Source organism: Ixodes scapularis, unplaced genomic scaffold (assembly GCF_016920785.2).
Source record: "Ixodes scapularis isolate PalLabHiFi unplaced genomic scaffold, ASM1692078v2 PGA_scaffold1__304_contigs__length_218370807, whole genome shotgun sequence".
NCBI classification, from domain to species: Eukaryota; Metazoa; Arthropoda; class Arachnida; order Ixodida; family Ixodidae; genus Ixodes; species Ixodes scapularis.
Genome location: NW_024609846.1, coordinates 27269874 through 27289444, shown reverse-complemented (window position 1 = coordinate 27289444; position 19571 = coordinate 27269874). Strand labels below are relative to the sequence as shown.

Here is a 19571-nt window from a genome sequence, read left to right as displayed (position 1 = left end):
ACTTCAAGAGAAGTTTGTCTCCTCCTCGAAGAGCGCTGCGCTCGAACGCTGAATTGGCCTGCGAGAGGGGCGGATATGAATCCATGTGAGAATGTGTGGGGCCTGATTAAAGCATCGCTAGCGAGGCAGCATGTCGTTGACGCCTGGACCTCGGACGATCTGTGGCAGGCAGTTCGCGACGAATGGGACAGGCTGCGAAGGGACCCAGACTTTGTCACATCGCTATACGTATCAATGCCGCGAAGGATGGAGGCAGTGATTGCTGTTGGTGGGAATATGACACGTTACTAACACGGGCATCTATCAGAAAGCTTTTGAGAATTTGTCTCTTCAGGAGATAGCATTTCCTATTGGCAAGCCCGTCTTTTTCTTCATTCGTTTATTGCTTCAATGATGTGCCGAACCGGCCTGCTAAAAACGAAGTAAGAAATGTTTTCAATATGTTTTGTCAAATTTCAAGGTTTGTCCCAACGCGACCAACATTAAAGGCAAGAGGAATCGGTACCATGGACTTTGTATAAATATAAATGCTAGTTGAATAAGTGTTTATGGTTTCTTGCTGTGGAAAGTAGTACATTTTTGCGTAATGAAGAAGTATAAGAGGTTCGGGAATTATGGTTTTTCCGCACGCTAGTTTAAAGAAGCGCTAAAATGTATACCTTATTGCATAAAAGATCTCAAATGGAAGACTAAACATGATACTGTCACTGTTTCGTAAAAAAAAGTCAATTTCTCTAACGCTTGCATTCTTTCCGCCAATAATATGTTGAGAATGATGAATATGAAGATATCGTTTCGCCGTGGTCACTCCGACTTATCAAGGATGTTAACAGGAATGCGGTTGTAATCAAACCCTAAACATAGTGGCAAAAAGACAGAACAAACAGGTAAAATTTAAAGTGTGGGTGATAAAGAAAGAAACGAGGGGGGCATGTGATAATTGTATCGGGGAATGGCGACAATCGCAAGAGCCGCCTTATTCTCCGCCGCATCATTCGTTTAATCGCTAGAATGCGCTGATATCTGTTTCGGCCACCGCTCCCGCGTTATATTTAGCAGTTGAGCACACTGTACGTTTCAAAAATTCGCTGCTCTCCGTTGTATATAGGCCACCCAATTCTCCAGTCATACCGTTTTTTTTTTTAATTTTGCGGAGACTTCGTTCAATATTGTCAATGATAACAATTACAAATTAATTACGGCTGGTGACTTCAACATTGATATGATTTCGAACTCTGGCCAAAAAATCTTTCTCAAACCTTATTGCTCCAAATGGGTTGTCGAATGTTATCATACCTCCTACAAGAATAACAAAAACGTCATTTTCAATGCTTGATTTGTTCATTTTGTTCATCACTAACTATGAAGAATCGGTGGTATCATCAGGTGTTTTTTCTACTGATATCAGTGATCATCTTCCCATTTATTTTTGCTTGTACAGTGAGCACTCCCAGAAAAACCGCAGTGACCCGGTTCCAGTGGTTAAAGTTCAGTCTATCACCCTTGACCAATTGCGTAGTTTTCCAGAAGAAATTGAAAAGACATCTTGGCAACTAATTTTTTCAACAAAATCAGCAAATTCCTCATATAATTTATTCATCGATACATTTAGTGCGATTTAAAGTAGACATTTTCCTTTTGTCAACGTCAAAGTATCTAAGAAGTCACGTAGGCCTTGGGTCACGCCAGAGCTACTCTCAATCTTACGGGTTAAGACTAATTTATATCAAAATGTTTTAAGAACCAAAGAGATTAGCAAGCTTGAAACCTTTAAAAAATACCGCAACAAACTCACAAGTCTACTAAGAAATGCTAAGCGTGACTACTACAATAATCTACTTTATTCGTAAGAAACCTGACGTTATGTGGAAGAGGATACGAGCAGTGCTGAACCATAAGCCATTTCAAAACGTGCCCCATGAAATAAGTATAAACACCGTTAAAGTAACAGAAGTGAACATGGCAAATGCTTTCACTAATTTCTTCGTAAATGTTGGTACTTCTGGTGTGTCATCGCCCTGCCTAAACAAAGTTCTAGAGTTCATGCCAGTATCGTATACAAAATCAATGTTCTTGTTCCCCACGGATGATTCAGAAGTCTACTCGACCGTCATAAATCTTAAAAACAGCAAAAGCATCGACGCCGAAAACATGCAGGTAAAACCTATAAAATACGTCATTAATATTATTGCACCATATTTAACATACATATATAACCTCGCATTAGAAACAGGCTGTTTTCCCCTAAGAATGAAGGTATCAAAAATTAGTGTTCTACATAAAGGTGGTGATAGGCTTGACATAAATAACTATACGCCCATCTCAATCCTTCCTGTCTTTTCTAAATCACTTGAAAACTAATACACAATAGACTTATAACACATCTTGATAAGCATGCTTTAATTTCCGATGCGCAATTCGGTTTTCGTAAACATCGATCTACCGAATTGGCTTTATTAAACCAGAAAGAACAAATTGTGAAAGCTTTTGACGAAAAAAAATGACATTAGGCGTCTTTCTTGATTACTCAAAAGCCTTTGAATCCATCGATCATGATATTTTACTTTCCAAATTACCATATTTTGGAATAAGAGGCATAGCACTCGCTCTCATAAAATCATGCTTAATAAATGGGAACCAATGCGTGTCTTTTCCGAATTTTCATTCGGATAGGCTTTCTATAATATCAGGTGTTCCCCAGGGTGGCAATTTAGGCCCATTGCTATTTAAATTATACATAAACGACATTGTGCATGTGGCCAAAAGCGGTGATGTAAGGCTGATAATTTACGCTGATGATACAAGTATTTTTTTCTCCCATAACAATCTTTGTACTTCTATTGCTACAGTGCATGAAGTGCTAAAACAAATCGCCGCCTGGACGTTTAACAACAAACTAAAATTAAACTGTAAAAAGACCAGAGCTATTTTGTTTAGGCCCAAAAATAAGAAAATAAATATCCTACCTCATCTTACAGTAAACAATGAAGAAATTGAGTTCGTAGACAGTATTAAAACTCTGGTTCTGATGTTTTCTCAAGATATGAGCTGGATTGCACACATAGACTATGTGCAAGCAAAAATATCTAAAAATGTAGGCTTACTTACAAAATTTAAAAGTTTATTTCCTACTCGAATTAAATTAACTATATATAATACATTAATGTGTTCTCACTTAATTTACTGTAACCTGATATGGGGCACCACAACAAAAAGTAATCTGAATAAGTTGCATCTATTAGAAAAGTAGGCAGTACGTGCAATTTCAGGAGCTCCATTTATTCATCCCACTAAATCACTATATAAATCCCTAAATGTCAAAACCGTCGAGCAAATGTATGCTTACAAGCTTTTGTCAACGTATCACAGGGCTTTTCAGCACAATAATGTTCATTTGATTAAACTAGCCAACCTAAAACATCGCATCATCCTACGCAACCTAAGACAAAATGAGCTCTGGATGATTCGCCCAACGCGTACAAATTACCTAAATCAAACGCTTCATTTCAGATTGTCCACCATGCTAAATTGTTTGTGCAGAAAGGGTCGGCATTTAGAATCACTATCACATAGGGAATTAAAAGAACTTACTTTTCTATGCGATTTTTTGAATACTGCTGATATTTTTTGTTATGAACATGATGTATTATTTCATGTACGATTGTGCCATTGCTATAATTAGTCGAGTTTTTCTTTCACTGGCCTGTGTATTTTTCGTCTATATGTTTCCAACAAATCTAGTATTGTATAAATCAGGCTTTTGCATTGGTTTGTACTCGTCTCTGTACACTGTGTAGTTGTCGTCTACCAAATTTTAGTCGTTAAATTGTGTTTGAAACTGTCGGGAACTCCACGGGGGCTGGGACCTTTGTCAAGCTGCTCGTCAGCAGCTTTTTGTCCTAGTCCCTGTTGTCATGTAAAATTTGACAACAAATAAACTTGATTTTATTTGATTTGATTTAGTGATGTGAAGCCCTCCGTGCTTTCTCCGTGTCATGCAAGCTCTCGGCCTCTCACCGTCCAGTGAATGTTTTTGGCAATAAAAGGAGAAGAAAGGTAGCACCGGGGTCAGTTTTAAATATTGATGCGCGTGCACTGAGATGGACCACCGCAAATATTGCCGCGGTCCGCGACACATTTAATGGGCTGTCCACACACGACGCGGCTGGTGCTGTGCATAGTATTTACCGGAGGTAAGCGGAGGTTCTTTCTCCGCTTACGGTCTGATTTGGAACGTTTTTTATCGGGGAAAGTCTTGGCTTGCGTCCTTGGACAAAGCCTTGGAGGGCGCTCATGGCGTAGCATACAGCCACTCACACACTCTGCTGGCTGTCGTCAAGGCCTTCGCTGTTGTTATCAATCCCCAACCTCTCGAAGAAAAAAAAAAGCGGAATAAATCAGAGCGAGGGGGGAGGCCCTCAAGTTTTACGGAAGGCTACGTGGTTCATGTCCTTACTGCAAATGGACGCGCGTGCCGAAACCTTCACGTTTTTTTTTTTAAAAACGTGCACGTTTTTTTGCCGTGCGCGGTACAAACCGTGTCCTGCGGGACAGCCGTTGAAGTTTACACTTGCTGCGCTCATGGTCTGTATCGAATTTCAAGTGGAATGGAATAAAATCCTGTACTTTTCGTGGTTTATAAACTTTTCACCGGACTCTAGTAGTGCCGCCGTGTCCACGAAAATATTCATGGCGACCTTACCCTTGATGAGCATCCATCGCTGGCCCAGATGCTCACCTCAGAAGCTCAGTAGCCGTTTTCTGACGTTTGTCTGGCATTTTGGCGGTGCTTGAGCTTAGGTAAAGCATAGAGTACGGCGAAATCTGTGCATGTGCACGCTGTATAAAGACGCTAAATTTGAAGCCATTTGCTTTTTATAATTGCAACATATTTAAAAAATGTGTCGCGGTTCATTTCGACTAAGTGTATCATGCAACACAGTTAGTATCTTGTTGAAACAGTGTTTTTTAAGCTTGCGATACGAAATTTATTATAGCTCGCGGGTCCCCATGGTTGCATGGAGTTCAGTGCCTTGTTTATTAAATGCTAATCGTCACTTCTTCGTGTATCGAGCCCTTAGGCAGGAACTATTGCAGCACACATGCTCCTTTAATCCTCTTCGCTTTCTTCACTCTCTTCCTCAGACTCGCTTTCTTCACTCTCTTCCTCGGACTCACTTTCTTCACTCTCTTCACTCTCTTCCTCGGACTCACTCTCTTCCTCAGACTCACTCTCTTCGCTCTCTTCCTCAGACTCACTTTCTTCACTCTCTTCCTCGGACTCACTCTCTTCACTTTCTTCACTCTCTTCCTCGGACTCACTCTCTTCCTCAGACTCACTCTCTTCGCTCTCTTCCTCAGACTCACTTTCTTCACTCTCTTCCTCGGACTCACTCTCTTCCTCGGACTCACTTTCTTCACTCTCTTCCTCAGACTCACTTTCTTCACTCTCTTCCTCGGACTCACTCTCTTCACTTTCTTCACTCTCTTCCTCGGACTCACTCTCTTCCTCAGACTCACTCTCTTCGCTCTCTTCCTCAGACTCACTTTCTTCACTCTCTTCCTCGGACTCACTCTCTTCACTTTCTTCACTCTCTTCCTCGGACTCACTCTCTTCCTCAGACTCACTCTCTTCGCTCTCTTCCTCAGACTCACTTTCTTCACTCTCTTCCTCGGACTCACTCTCTTCCTCGGACTCACTTTCTTCACTCTCTTCCTCAGACTCACTTTCTTCACTCTCTTCCTCGGACTCACTCTCTTCACTTTCTTCACTCTCTTCCTCGGACTCACTCTCTTCCTCAGACTCACTCTCTTCGCTCTCTTCCTCAGACTCACTTTCTTCACTCTCTTCCTCGGACTCACTCTCTTCCTCGGACTCACTTTCTTCACTCTCTTCCTCAGACTCACTTTCTTCACTCTCTTCCTCGGACTCACTCTCTTCACTTTCTTCACTCTCTTCCTCGGACTCACTCTCTTCCTCAGACTCACTCTCTTCGCTCTCTTCCTCAGACTCACTTTCTTCACTCTCTTCCTCGGACTCACTCTCTTCACTTTCTTCACTCTCTTCCTCGGACTCACTCTCTTCCTCAGACTCACTCTCTTCGCTCTCTTCCTCAGACTCACTTTCTTCACTCTCTTCCTCGGACTCACTCTCTTCCTCGGACTCACTTTCTTCACTCTCTTCCTCAGACTCACTTTCTTCACTCTCTTCCTCGGACTCACTCTCTTCACTTTCTTCACTCTCTTCCTCGGACTCACTCTCTTCCTCAGACTCACTCTCTTCGCTCTCTTCCTCAGACTCACTTTCTTCACTCTCTTCCTCGGACTCACTCTCTTCACTTTCTTCACTCTCTTCCTCGGACTCACTCTCTTCCTCAGACTCACTCTCTTCGCTCTCTTCCTCAGACTCACTTTCTTCACTCTCTTCCTCGGACTCACTCTCTTCCTCGGACTCACTTTCTTCACTCTCTTCCTCAGACTCACTTTCTTCACTCTCTTCCTCGGACTCACTCTCTTCACTTTCTTCACTCTCTTCCTCGGACTCACTCTCTTCCTCAGACTCACTCTCTTCGCTCTCTTCCTCAGACTCACTTTCTTCACTCTCTTCCTCGGACTCACTCTCTTCCTCAGACTCACTCTCTTCGCTCTCTTCCTCAGACTCACTTTCTTCACTCTCTTCCTCGGACTCACTCTCTTCACTTTCTTCACTCTCTTCCTCGGACTCACTCTCTTCCTCAGACTCACTCTCTTCGCTCTCTTCCTCAGACTCACTTTCTTCACTCTCTTCCTCGGACTCACTCTCTTCACTTTCTTCACTCTCTTCCTCGGACTCACTCTCTTCCTCAGACTCACTCTCTTCGCTCTCTTCCTCAGACTCACTTTCTTCACTCTCTTCCTCGGACTCACTCTCTTCACTTTCTTCACTCTCTTCCTCGGACTCACTCTCTTCCTCAGACTCACTCTCTTCGCTCTCTTCCTCAGACTCACTTTCTTCACTCTCTTCCTCGGACTCACTCTCTTCCTCGGACTCACTTTCTTCACTCTCTTCCTCAGACTCACTTTCTTCACTCTCTTCCTCGGACTCACTCTCTTCACTTTCTTCACTCTCTTCCTCGGACTCACTCTCTTCCTCAGACTCACTCTCTTCGCTCTCTTCCTCAGACTCACTTTCTTCACTCTCTTCCTCGGACTCACTCTCTTCCTCGGACTCACTTTCTTCACTCTCTTCACTCTCTTCCTCGGACTCACTCTCTTCCTCAGACTCACTCTCTTCACTTTCTTCACTCTCTTCCTCGGACTCACTCTCTTCCTCAGACTCGCTCTCTTCACTCTCTTCCTCAGACTCGCTCTCTTCACTCTCTTCCTCAGACTCACTTTCTTCACTCTCTTCCTCGGACTCACTCTCTTCACTTTCTTCACTCTCTTCCTCGGACTCACTCTCTTCCTCAGACTCACTCTCTTCGCTCTCTTCCTCAGACTCACTTTCTTCACTCTCTTCCTCGGACTCACTCTCTTCCTCGGACTCACTTTCTTCACTCTCTTCACTCTCTTCCTCGGACTCACTCTCTTCCTCAGACTCACTCTCTTCACTTTCTTCACTCTCTTCCTCGGACTCACTCTCTTCCTCAGACTCGCTCTCTTCACTCTCTTCCTCAGACTCGCTCTCTTCACTCTCTTCCTCAGACTCACTTTCTTCACTCTCTTCCTCGGACTCACTCTCTTCACTTTCTTCACTCTCTTCCTCGGACTCACTCTCTTCCTCAGACTCACTCTCTTCGCTCTCTTCCTCAGACTCACTTTCTTCACTCTCTTCCTCGGACTCACTCTCTTCCTCGGACTCACTTTCTTCACTCTCTTCACTCTCTTCCTCGGACTCACTCTCTTCCTCAGACTCACTCTCTTCACTTTCTTCACTCTCTTCCTCGGACTCACTCTCTTCCTCAGACTCGCTCTCTTCACTCTCTTCCTCAGACTCGCTCTCTTCACTCTCTTCCTCAGACTCACTTTCTTCACTCTTTTCCTCGGACTCACTTTCTTCACTCTCTTCACTCTCTTCCTCGGACTCACTTTCTTCACTCTCTTCACTCTCTTCCTCGGACTCACTTTCTTCACTCTCTTCCTCGGACTCACTTTCCTCACTCTCTTCACTTTCTTCCTCGGACTCACTTTCTTCACTCTCTTCCTCGGACTCACTTTCTTCACTCTCTTCCTCTGACTCACTTTCTTCACTCTCTTCCTCGGACTCGCTCTCTTCTTCAGATTCACTTTCTTCACTCTCTTCCTCAGACTCACTTTCTTCACTCTCTTCCTCAGATTGACTTTCTTCGCTATCTTCCTCGGACTCACTCTCTTCACTCTCTTCCTTAGACTCACTTTCTTCACTCTCTTCCTGAGACTCACTTTCTTCCTCGGACTCACTTTCTTCACTCTCTTCCTCAGACTCACTTTCTTCACTATCTTCTTCAGACTCACTTTCTTCACTCTCTTCTTCAGACTCACTTGCTTCACTCTCTTCCTCGGACTCACTTTCTTCACTCTCTTCCTCAGACTCGCTTTCTTGGTTATCTTCGTTTGATGCCTCTTCGGAATCGCTTTCCTCACTTTCAGCCTCCTCGCTTGACTCTTCATTCCTGGACCGAATTGGTGATGCCTGTTCACTTTCTTTTCCCTCCGGAGTACTTGTGTCAATCCCGCCAGTATCTTCTTTCGGTTCGGTCTGGATTTCTAATGTGCGCAGGGACTCCACTTGGTTGGAATCGCCATGATTCAACCTTTCTTGAGGTGGTCCCTTGTGGACAGGTGCCCCCGAAGATATACTGCAAGACAATAGAAACATAATCAGTACGAATTAGTTTAGGGCGTAGGAATACAGGGTAGACAATTAGGCGTAAATCCCATGGTGTATACGATTTATAATAATATTTGTGGAGCTGTACTGAAACCACTAGGTTGTGCACACATCGTGTAGAAAGAGGATAAACTTGGCAGCCACTGCACGTTCAACATCAAGCACAATTTTGACAGCTATCACTCGATTTTAGCTTGGTGATCATGACCTTCAAATAACATCCTTGCCACCTGGCCACTCTCGTTTCTTATTGCTTAATATACTTATTGTTCTTTTTTCCCTGAATAGAAAAGCAAAATCTGTGAAAACGTAGGCATGTTTTCGTTCCTTAGTGACGTGAGGTTAGCTTAGGTTAGGTTATGCACGTGTCATTATGAGATCTTTGTGCGTACTGCGAGTTATTATATGATCTCTTCAACGCAGTGTTATTATATCTAAAGGTGTCTAAAAATGGGTCCGCTGCTTCTGGTTCACAGTGAAAAACAGAGCGCACAAAAAGCAGGGATAAAAGAAAGGCAAGTACGACAAACAAGAACTAGATCTGCTATATATTGTCGCGAACAACAAATGATGATACGACGAATACTGAAGCAAACTAAACGTTTAATGGGGCGAACTTGTGTCCAAAACCAAATAGAAAAAGGCTAGCGTCGCAGGCGTCGATGGCGGCGAAACAGCAGGATCGAACGCTGGGGCGAGACTGACTCCGGCTCGCCATGCGGAGTCCCTTATGTACCCTTGTGGGTTTCCGGAACATTCGGCGTAGAACGTTCGGCGCGTAGAAAATTCTACCTCGATTATAAGACGACAAGTTTCTCGAACTTACGAGAACGCTAAATTGAACGAATAAATTAAAGACGTGTGTGTTGTTGAATTAGCGCGTTCTGTCATTCTCCGAGGCTGGTAGAAGCAAGAAATTTCAACACTGGCGCCAAACATGTTAGGCTGCTGGGTTTGTTCTTTACGTAAGAATTTTTCCCGTTTTGATTACATTGGGGAGGGGGAAGGGGGGGGGGGGGCGCTCGTTCGAATTAACTGAAGCGAATCTTTGGCTGTCGGCTACCGCAGTGATTGTGCTTCCGCGCTTGCACTCAAGTCAGTGCGTTGTGGCGGTTGCATTATGGTGCCTGGATCGCGTCTTCGACTGGTGTGTTTAGCGTCCTCTCCCGCCCATACATCAAAAGTGGTCCCAAAGTGGCAACAAATGACGTCGTAGAAGCCGGGGTGTCATACTGTTGCCTGTCGCGATCCTGGCGGTTGGCCACAGAAATGCTGGCGAAAAGCACGAGCGAACGCGAGTGTCGCTGTCGTCACGGCGTCCCAGGCGTCCCAACTTCCGGCTGCTACAGCTTCCGTGAACTGTCACAGTGGAGAGCGACTTGCAGCAGAACAGGCGTCTGCCTTTCATACCACAACTGTTGAGACGCCGCCAGGGTCGCAACCGGCGACAGCATGACACTTCTATGACGTCATCAGGCGGAAATCGAGGGACCACTTTTTTGGCCGCGGTAAACTCACCAGTCGGAGACGCGTTCCAGGCACCATATAGTTTGCATATCGTTGTTCCCGCGAAGAAGGACCAGTGGTTACAAATGTATGCCTATCGAGCCCGGTGGCTGTGATCGACAACACGCGCGGCACGGAGTGGCGGGACGGAACTCGGTCACCGCAGCCCGGATTTCGTAACCTTAGGCCTCCTCCACAACTTCAGGATACCCAAGACGATCCAACCGTCCACGCGTGACGTCGACAAAAGTGTGTGGTGACGAAGATTACAAAGAATCTTAACGCTGACAGCCACATGAAACCCGACACGAGGCCCACAATTTCACTTCCAACAGGCATACTATAAGAGGACTGGAACAACTAAGAATGGCCACGGCCATGCTTCTGCACTTGAACATATACGCACTCGAGCTCCCCTCCGGCCACAAGCCCCACAAGGGCACCTACGACTCTGGCTTAGTGCTCCATGTTGCAACTTAACCCGAGACCGGGGTATGAAATAGAAACTTAAGCGTAGAAGTGACAGAAAACTGGGAAGAAGAAAATGTCTCAAACGCAGCTAAAAGATTTATTCGATCTCACCTGCTTATATAGTTACAGCTACAAGGTTGCCAACCACAAAACTTGCCCTTTGCTAGGACACAATTCACCAGGACACACAAAGGAACAACCAGAACAGGATAATGAAATGCCCCCTCAAGGAACAAAAAGATAACAACCACGACAAACCTTCCCAACTTGGGCAAACCCATCACTCCTACAAAAAAAAAAAAAAAGTTTCTTTTTTTAGTTTTGTCGGGGTAGGCAGATACCGAGTCTGGGGCGACATTCGCCTCCGAACTGAGTGCTCAGTCGTCCATTGCCCGTGGCAGTAACTGAGAGCGCTGCACTTGGGAGACAGACAACGCATAATTCTCGAGTAAGGCGTGGCCCGCTGAGGAAACTTCCAGCGGAACGTCGGCCTCCACTCCCGCAGGAGTCTTCCATTTGAGTTCATTTTGAACAAACCAATTCGAGGTTGGATTGCGTTTGCTCTGAGCGACACGGTACGGCCGTTAATTTTTCTCCATTGCTTGACGTTCAAGCTTAAGCCATTGCGAAACTCTCGCTGCAAGTGCGAATTTGCGCCGACGTGTTCTCTTTTCTCCGTGAGTTGTCTGCCGACATTTGCCTCTGACGTCATAGTCGCAGTTGCAAGCAACGAGACTTCACTTTTACGCTCAAGCGCCTTTGTTATGATGATGGATGTGTCCAACCATTCTGTGATGCCCTGTCGGGTCACTTTTACTCCTGTTTCGCATTTATCTCTGAGAAAGCTCACCTTTGCGTTTTATTTCTACGTTCACTTTCTCCCATTATTCGTCTCACTAATGTTAAACGTTGACCTTTAAATGTGACTGCCATGTTTTTCGTAACCCTTTACAGCATCATGAGTCATATATTGCACATACAAATATAAAGGACACACAATTGTAAAGGACATACTACAATGGCTTTCGCTCAAAGTGTCGATATTTATAAAATATGTCGAATATTTCTGATTACAACACCTAGAGGAACTGCCCCGCTTAGTTAATCTACCAACGGCTAAAGCCCCTTCGTGCGTTTTGTTGGTTTCACAGATAGCCTCAAATGCGCCCGTGCACGAGGCACGCACCTCGTGCGGTACTTGGAAGCAGGTGGCGGCGCAGCTCTGGTGCATTTACACTTGCCAATTCACGGGCGGATCCGCGCCAGCGGCGAGAGGGTTTTGCAGCCGGCTGGTGAAATCCGGTCGTCGCTGGCGAAAAATCTGGATCGGTCCGGGCCCATATCCAGATTTTCCGCCAGCGACGAGTGGATTTCGCTCCAGATTCCAAAATCCGCGCCCGCGCCGCTCGCCGCGCGCCTGCGTTTTTTTTTTTTTTTTTTTTTTTTTTTTTGTGAGAGAATATATATTGCTGTTTGTTGCCCCTTATGTAAGGCCCCCTGAGGGGGCGATATAAGGGTACAATAAATGAATGAATGAATGAATGAATGAATGAATGAATGAATGAATGAATCTTCAAGTGTAAAGAGCGGCTCTTGGAAGCAAATGGCGACGGAGCACTCACTCGTGGCACGTGTCTCGCGGGTTGGCAAAACATTGGTTGTCGGTACTCGCAATAAACACAAAGTGTGGGTTTTATCGAAAAGTGTGTGCGAAAATATTCAAAGTTTCGCATATATAACTTACTTCCGTTATTCGGAAGCTGTTTGTAATCTTTTGAGAATACCGCAAACGTGGCAAATGCTAATTTTTGCTACATATCTTGTTTGCAGCACGCTGTTTTGTGCATATGTCAGATGTGGCGCAATATGTAGTCTGCTATAGAGACGCTCTAATGTTGCATTCGCTGCTACGCTCAGTCAAAAAGCACTGAAGCTGCAAGGAGCCCTTAGACCTTCATTACTTAATGCTAGGACTTGACATAATCCAGATCAGGTTAATGAAGCCGTATTTGTCAGGATATGCTTTTACATACTACAGCTGGCATCAGCAAAAGTTTGGCTGCTCTGGAGGCGAAGGCAGGAAAAAGGCGTGGTCTTAGCCGACCTAATGTTGTCAGAACCTAACAAACTGCAGGGCTAAAACATCCGAAAGGGAAACGCGAGTGACTCGGCAATCGAATGGTAGTTCATCGAGAAGAAGCGACGTGGTCATATAGCTGAAGCTGCAATGCCATCGTCAGACAATCGTGCGAACAAAACAGACCGCTTTTTCCTCTCGATAAAAGACTCGGGCGCGATGCAATTTCCCCAACTCCGAAGAAAACCGTTGTCGAAGCATACACACAACTTTATTGTGTGTATGCTTAGACAACGGTAAATGAGTCCCCCCGCTAGACGTGTGGTGTCTCTGCTGTACATGAAAGCCAGTGCAGTATATCACCTCTAGCCTGGAGTCTTTAACGTGCACCACGCAGTAGTGATACACGACAAAACGCCGGTACGATGCTCATTCAGATCGAAACGGTCAGGGGCGGGGATTAAGCACAGGATCCCTGGGTTCTGCTGCGCAAGCCCTTCGTGGCATGTCGAAAACGCTTTGCTCCATTAAAGATATTTTTTTTTCTGAAACTTCATGCGTCAGAATTTTCACACAGGGTGTTTGCTACTAATTCGAACAAATGTTTCTTAAAGGCATGATGGGTACATGGATAGCGTCCTCGCTGCGGGTATATTGGCCTGAGCAGATATTAGAAGGGAGTCAATCATCATGATCAGTAGGATACTTAACTAAACTTCTGTTCATTACCGTTTTAACGAATAGTTTGTTGGGTCATTGTGGGGATTGCAATATTGAAAGCACACTATTTGAGGCTAAACAAATGAAAAGATTGTGCGAAAATGAAACTTGCTTAGAGACATGAATAAATCAGTGTTTGTATTTTTGTTGCCGGATTTCGAAGCTCGGTGCTACGAGCCCCGCTCACGCTCATGCGCAGAAGAGTGACGTTTCTGCCAACTGGTCACCAGCCTCGCAGCGTGCCGTCAACGCATCCACCGAAGACGCGATGCCAAGATAGTGGCGACGCGACCGAATCGACTTCGTCGTTCTTCCGGCAATCTTCCTGGGTTCAGTTTTGCAATCGGGAGACGAAAACGACAAATCTGATTGACGGATATTTCAGAGCGCAACGCCTTTTCACGGATGGACGTTTAATGGATTTAGTATCTGATAATGTCTGCTTTCCAAACTGCAATTACAACATGACCTATTCAACCTTCAAATAATAAGTTAATCAAGAGATTCTAGTTGACAATCCAGATCGTCGTGCCAACTATTTATCTAATGAGCCCCAGGGACAAACTAAAGATCTATGTAACTATTATCCTTTAAAAAAATCTATCAAATTAATCGATCCCTAACGATGTTAATTCCTGGAGGGGGGCCTAGCTGTGTTCGGAGATTTGTGATTGTCCTTTGTACCCCTTGTTTCCCTTCTGCAAGGATTATTATCGTTATTCTTGTTCAGCTCGCTTGCACCTTTGCATTAATTGCATTATCAACAGATTTATAATTGGAATATGCCAGCTGAGGCGAACGTTTTAAGAGTTCATTACTGAAGTTTGGGTACTCAATTCTCCAATTATCACCTCACTCTCGAAGTCTGTTCCGCTAGATTACATTATACCGGAAGGGTGTCTTTTATATGCCCTTTTTGTAAATTGTCTTTAGTCGTTGATGAAATACCTCTATACCCAGTTTTTAACCGTAGTCTTTCAAAAATTCCTAAAAATAAGATGGTTGATAAAAAAAAGAAACCCTTTCCGTGAAGAAACTGCCACTCAGATTGGACGTCAAGTATTGGAAAACGCTCACTAATTACGTACATAATTACCCAGAATTTTCCAATTAGCCTTTTATTTAGTGAAAATAAACATATTAGTCCATTTAGAAACTTGCCAAGCATCATCAAAAACCAGTAAATTAAATCGTTTTAGAAACACAGCAAAGACAGCATTTTATGGCATTAAAAAACGCTAAATCTAAAAACGTTTAAAAGCTTTGTTGTTGTTTTTTTGTTGTTTTTTTTAGCGCATCTTTGCGTCTTGAGCCCGCTTGCCTCTGGCCGAGGCACGGAGCTACCGCCTCGCGTCCATCACAAGGCGGAGGAAAGCACCTTCTGGAGCGTTGCAGAGGTACTGCGGCAGCGCGCCGAAAACACGTTTTCTGCTCGGTCGCCGTCATTCGCCAAAGAAGTTTTTTTTTTTTAAACATTTTGTATACGGTCGTAGCTTTCTCTGAGAACATATGAAAATTTTTACGAAAGCGCAGCACCGCAGGAAAAATACGGAACTCGTCGAATGCAAGTCTAGCAGGTCTCGTGGAGTGATCAAAGCTTCCATGGCACGCCGAAGCGCTGCGTCCGTGCCTTCGCATACTCGGATACCGATCAAGAATCAACGCCGTGTGGATGTGCTTTGTGAGTGCAACGTGAGTGAAGACGTATGTGCCCCTGGAGCAGCGTTTTACTTTACTCTGATGACTAAACCTGCGGCACTCGCGGTCCAAAAACGAGCTTGACCCAGTGGCGACGGAAGAGGGGGAGGTGGGTTGGCCTACGGCGGCTGCGACGGCCGCAAATTGCACACGACCATATGGGCCGCGTTTCAAATATTTTCGATCTCGCCATTCATACTTTTGCGTTCGAAAATGTACCTTGCTCCGCAGCATTGCTTTGTTTACGCTGTCCTGTGATCCATTAGAGTAGATTTTGAACTTAGCCATGGTTAGTAGTTCATAGGAGCAATCGAACAAATCCCCCACCCCCTCTATTGATAGTAACTAGCCGGAACAGCTAGCTGTGTGACCGATATAAGATGCAAAGACATCTACGCGAGACACGCCTTCAAAACTTTGCCACGGCGTCGATTCTTGATAGGTATCTAGGTGGACGAAGGCACAGAGACGAAGCATTTCGACGTGCCAATGAAAGCTTTGATCGCGCCGCGAGACCGGCGAGACTTGCGTTCAACGAGTTGTTCCTTTTTCTTGCGATGCTCCGCTTTCCTAAAAATATCCACGTGTTCTCAAAGGCAACTACGACCGTTTAAACCATGTTTAAAAAAAAAAAAAAAAACTTCGGCGAATGACGGCGAACGAGCAGAAAAAGTCTCTTCAGCAAGCTGCTCCCCAGCCAGTTAACTATGGCTTATTAGTATGTTTGTCTCGTTTAATCCTTATCGAGCGCCGTGCTGGCAGCTTGTACCCGGAAAGAGCAGTTTTTTTTGTTTTTTTTTCTTAATCACCCTATTTTTAAGAATTTTCGAAAGCCTTCGAGCACACACGACTAGGTGCACTGGGTGGTTTTTCTAAGGCAGTAAATATTCAACAAAAAAAAATGAAAAAAAAACGTAAATATAAAAAAACAAATATTCTTGGAGAATATCGATCGCGGCAGACGTGTGGGCACGTGTCTAAATAAGAAATCAGCCGCTTAATTAACTAAACGTTTCTAACTTCCTTTTAACTGTTATTTTTAGCTGGCATAGTTGAATTGGAGCTCTACAGCCCGTCACTCTAAGAGGCCAAATGGGTGGCTAGAGTTTGTAAAAAACAGTGTTCTTTAAATTATTACGTAGCGACTCTGGTAGCTACCGCGGTGCAAAAGCGAGACTATAATGGCGGATTTCACTGGTCGGTTTGGAACGCACCGGGATCGACTTTTCTGGAGCGAGCCTATTTCAGAACGCCATCGGGATCGAAACGGACGTGTCGAACTTGGGTCAGCTCCCATTCCAGATCTCCATCCGGATTTGAGAAAAGTCGCTCCACCGATTTCGGCGGATTCGACTGGAAGCCACGAGCCTTTTTCGCCGGGCACCTCGCCTCGAAAGAATTCGCAATGGCCGCTCGCGAAGTGCCGCCCGCTTTACTGCTGCTGCTGCTTGGTGACAGTTGGTCGTCAAGTTGCTCGAGCAGCTCCTTCAGCAGCAGCGGCTCGACTAGCACGGCGACGAGGATTGCTTGTATGTCCCGTATGAAGTCGACTGACTTTGCGGACCTCCGCAAAAGGAGGCCGAAAATGGGGGCGTGCTTGGACACCGTTCACGGGTATTCCTATGCAAGGGCAAGTGAGCTACGCTAATGGACATCGCTTACTGACACACATCTTTCGCATCATGATTAATTTTGCTGCTTAGTTGAACACGTGTTATAAGCGCCGCGGTTGCAAAAACATGGGCTTCGAAATTCGGGACCGCGGGAAGGGGATTCCTGGGAAGGTGAATGACGGGGAAGCATCCGCCGATCCCGGAGGACTCCGTCATGTTCCACTGGGGTTCCGGAGGCGGAGCGACTGCTTTCGGATCGCGTGCTCCGTCTCCGATCTCGTCTACGGATCCCGGCGGGCTTCATAACGACCGGTGGAATTCGCCGTCAGCTCGTCGTTCTTTCTCTCGGGGTCACCGATGACGGCACTTACGATTTGTCGCATTCTGCTCCCGGGATTACCACCCTGGTACCAGTCTGCCAACGGTATCACAGTACGTGCTGAACGTCTAGGCGCGCCAAGGGGCAACACACACGAACACGTGAAAAAGTAACGTGCACATCTGCGCACAAAGAGGAATGCTCGCAAGACGTCGCCCAGCGGAGAGACACACGTCGACGCGCACATGTGGACCTCGGGCTGGTGGCCAGCTCGGTGCTGCTGGAGCTTGCAGACTCGAAGCGACGCGCGCCCACACCGCACTCGTAGGTGGACTCTCAGTGGATGGGCTTGAATGCGCACTGCACCGCGATGCACTCGACACGCAGGAGATTGGCTTGCCTTCATTCGGACCAGTAACGAGAGCTGCCATCAGTGTTATGCTCCAACGACAGTGCGGGCTTCCCGGCAAAACGGATCGACGGCTTTCTGCCAAACCTATTTTGTCCGTTTGATTGAGATTCGGATTGGCCATCTCATTGGCTCGAATAATTAACGGCCAATCAATGATCTGTGTTTCTAGCCCAGCACCGTGCAGTGTAGAATCGGGAGTCTTTGTGGATGTATACGGCAATTCCCTATTGAACAAATGCTACCGTAAAAAAGCCACCCAAAGTAGAGATAAAAAATATATGTCATTTCGCTGGTTTTTGACACGCGAAATTTCAAGATTTCGCTGTAGAGTAAGAACAGGAATGTTTCGGGGGTCGGTTCCCGATATAGAGCCGCACATACACTCTGGGTAATAGGAGTGTACAAGGGTACACCCCTTGTCCCGAACGTAACACTTCAAAACTCCATTTAGTCGTTCTGTCCACTGGCGTCGAGCTGGCGATACCAACTTTTACGAGCGGCTCGATATAACGTACTAAATAACTAATGTGCGTATAAAAGACTACAAAAAAAAATCACTGAGGTTTTGCAGCAGGGCCAAAAAAACCTTTATTGTGTTACTGTAGCCTTTAAGTTGTACATTAGCTTTTTTAATAAGTTGTATCACTCGACTATCAAGCCGCTTGTGAAAGTTGGTATCGCCAGCTCGCCGTGGGTGAACAGAACGTCGAAATGTAGTTTAGGGGTGTTATATATGGGACAAACAAGGGGTGTACCCGTGTGCGCCCTCTATTTCTGAAAGTGTAGAGGCGTTGGGAAAGTAAACGAAAGCCTTTACCTGCTCCAGGCAACTATCAGCAATAAGCCGACAAATAGGCACAGCGTGAAGCTCTTCATGTTCCGGGTGTCGATGACCGTGATAAGTCTGACTGCAACGTACTTCCCGCAGACAGTTTCTGACCGAAGCCTTTCGACGTTGATGTGGACGGACTGCTGGCTTCCGGCCTTTTTCTGGGCTTTTCTAAGGGCGCGTGCGAGGTCGTATGCCTGCCCTTACCTCTCACCTTACGTCAGGCGTCGAAACATTTAGCAGTGTGTGCGTCGCTGCCATTTGCTTCCTTGTCTTACCTTTCTTTTCAGCGACCTGGTCGAAATGTCACTCAGTGCCGGCTGCTGCAAACCGCTGTATGACGTGGGAAGGAATCCGGTGTCACTGGCGGTTTACTCGTAACTCGCTACTCGTAATTACGCCATGTTTGCACTTCCGTGGAAGTAATAATCGTAATGTAGCGTAATTACGAAATATTCGAAGTTTCTTTAGTTATTTGTTACTTTTATTGTAATATGAGCATACTTCCATGTGTGTAAAATATTATATCTACCAGCTTTGACATTATTTGTTTTTCGGAATCGCGGCTCAGCAAAGGGTATTCCCCACTCGAATTATTTTATTCATAAATATAATGTATACCGCCGTGAGATAGATTATAATAGCACGGTGGAAAAGGGGTGGCGTTTCAATTGTGCTCGACTCTTCTTTTCCTGTCGTGTCGAAGTTTCGACCTGGAATCCTGTTCAAAAATGTGATGGGTCGAAATTAATTCCCGTGCCACACGGGCAACTCGAATTCCATTTACAACGAATGACATTTGAGCGGACGGCCAATCAGCGCGCGACACTCCGGGCGTGGCGCATTCCACGCGCGACAGATTGCGAGTTGATTCGCCGATCACACAAATGTCATTTGTTGTACATGGCATCCGAGTTGCCCGTGTGGCACGGGTATTAGACAGCCTATGACTTCGAATACATTATTGGAAACTACTACTATCCACCACTCTACGATCAGGTAATCTCTTTTGAGCATTTACAGACGCTTGAAAAACAAATCAATTTCGATAGGTCAAAGTTCAAATGTGAAGAGTTTA

The 19571-nt window shown here is 45.4% G+C and overlaps 1 protein-coding gene across 1 annotated transcript; it reads right to left on the bottom strand.

The window, feature by feature from the left end:
- Positions 1 to 1192: 1192 nt before the first annotated feature.
- LOC120836339 (dentin matrix acidic phosphoprotein 1) lies at positions 1193 to 18642 on the bottom strand. The gene is made up of 5 exons (XM_042290108.1): positions 18482 to 18642; positions 8131 to 8816; positions 6953 to 7989; positions 6304 to 6901; positions 1193 to 1299 (listed from the first exon to the last, which is right to left on the bottom strand). Exons 1-5 carry the CDS (start codon positions 18538 to 18540, stop codon positions 1193 to 1195), a joined length of 2487 nt encoding a protein of 828 aa, XP_042146042.1. The 5' UTR covers positions 18541 to 18642.
- Between the last annotated feature and the right edge of the window lie 929 nt (positions 18643 to 19571).

Bases quoted from the DNA above. Each gene is read 5' to 3' on its own strand.
- LOC120836339 (XM_042290108.1), bottom strand. From the start codon at position 18,540: ATGAAGAGCTTCACGCTGTGCCTATTTGTCGGCTTATTGCTGATAGTT. The intron at 8,817-18,481 runs GTAAAGGCTTTC...ATTGTCTTGCAG, and splicing joins CTGATAGTTGCCTGGAGCAG to TATATCTTCGGGGGCACCTG. The intron at 6,902-6,952 runs GAGGAAGAGAGT...GAAGAGAGTGAG, and splicing joins AGAGCGAAGAGAGTGAGTCT to TCCGAGGAAGAGAGTGAAGA.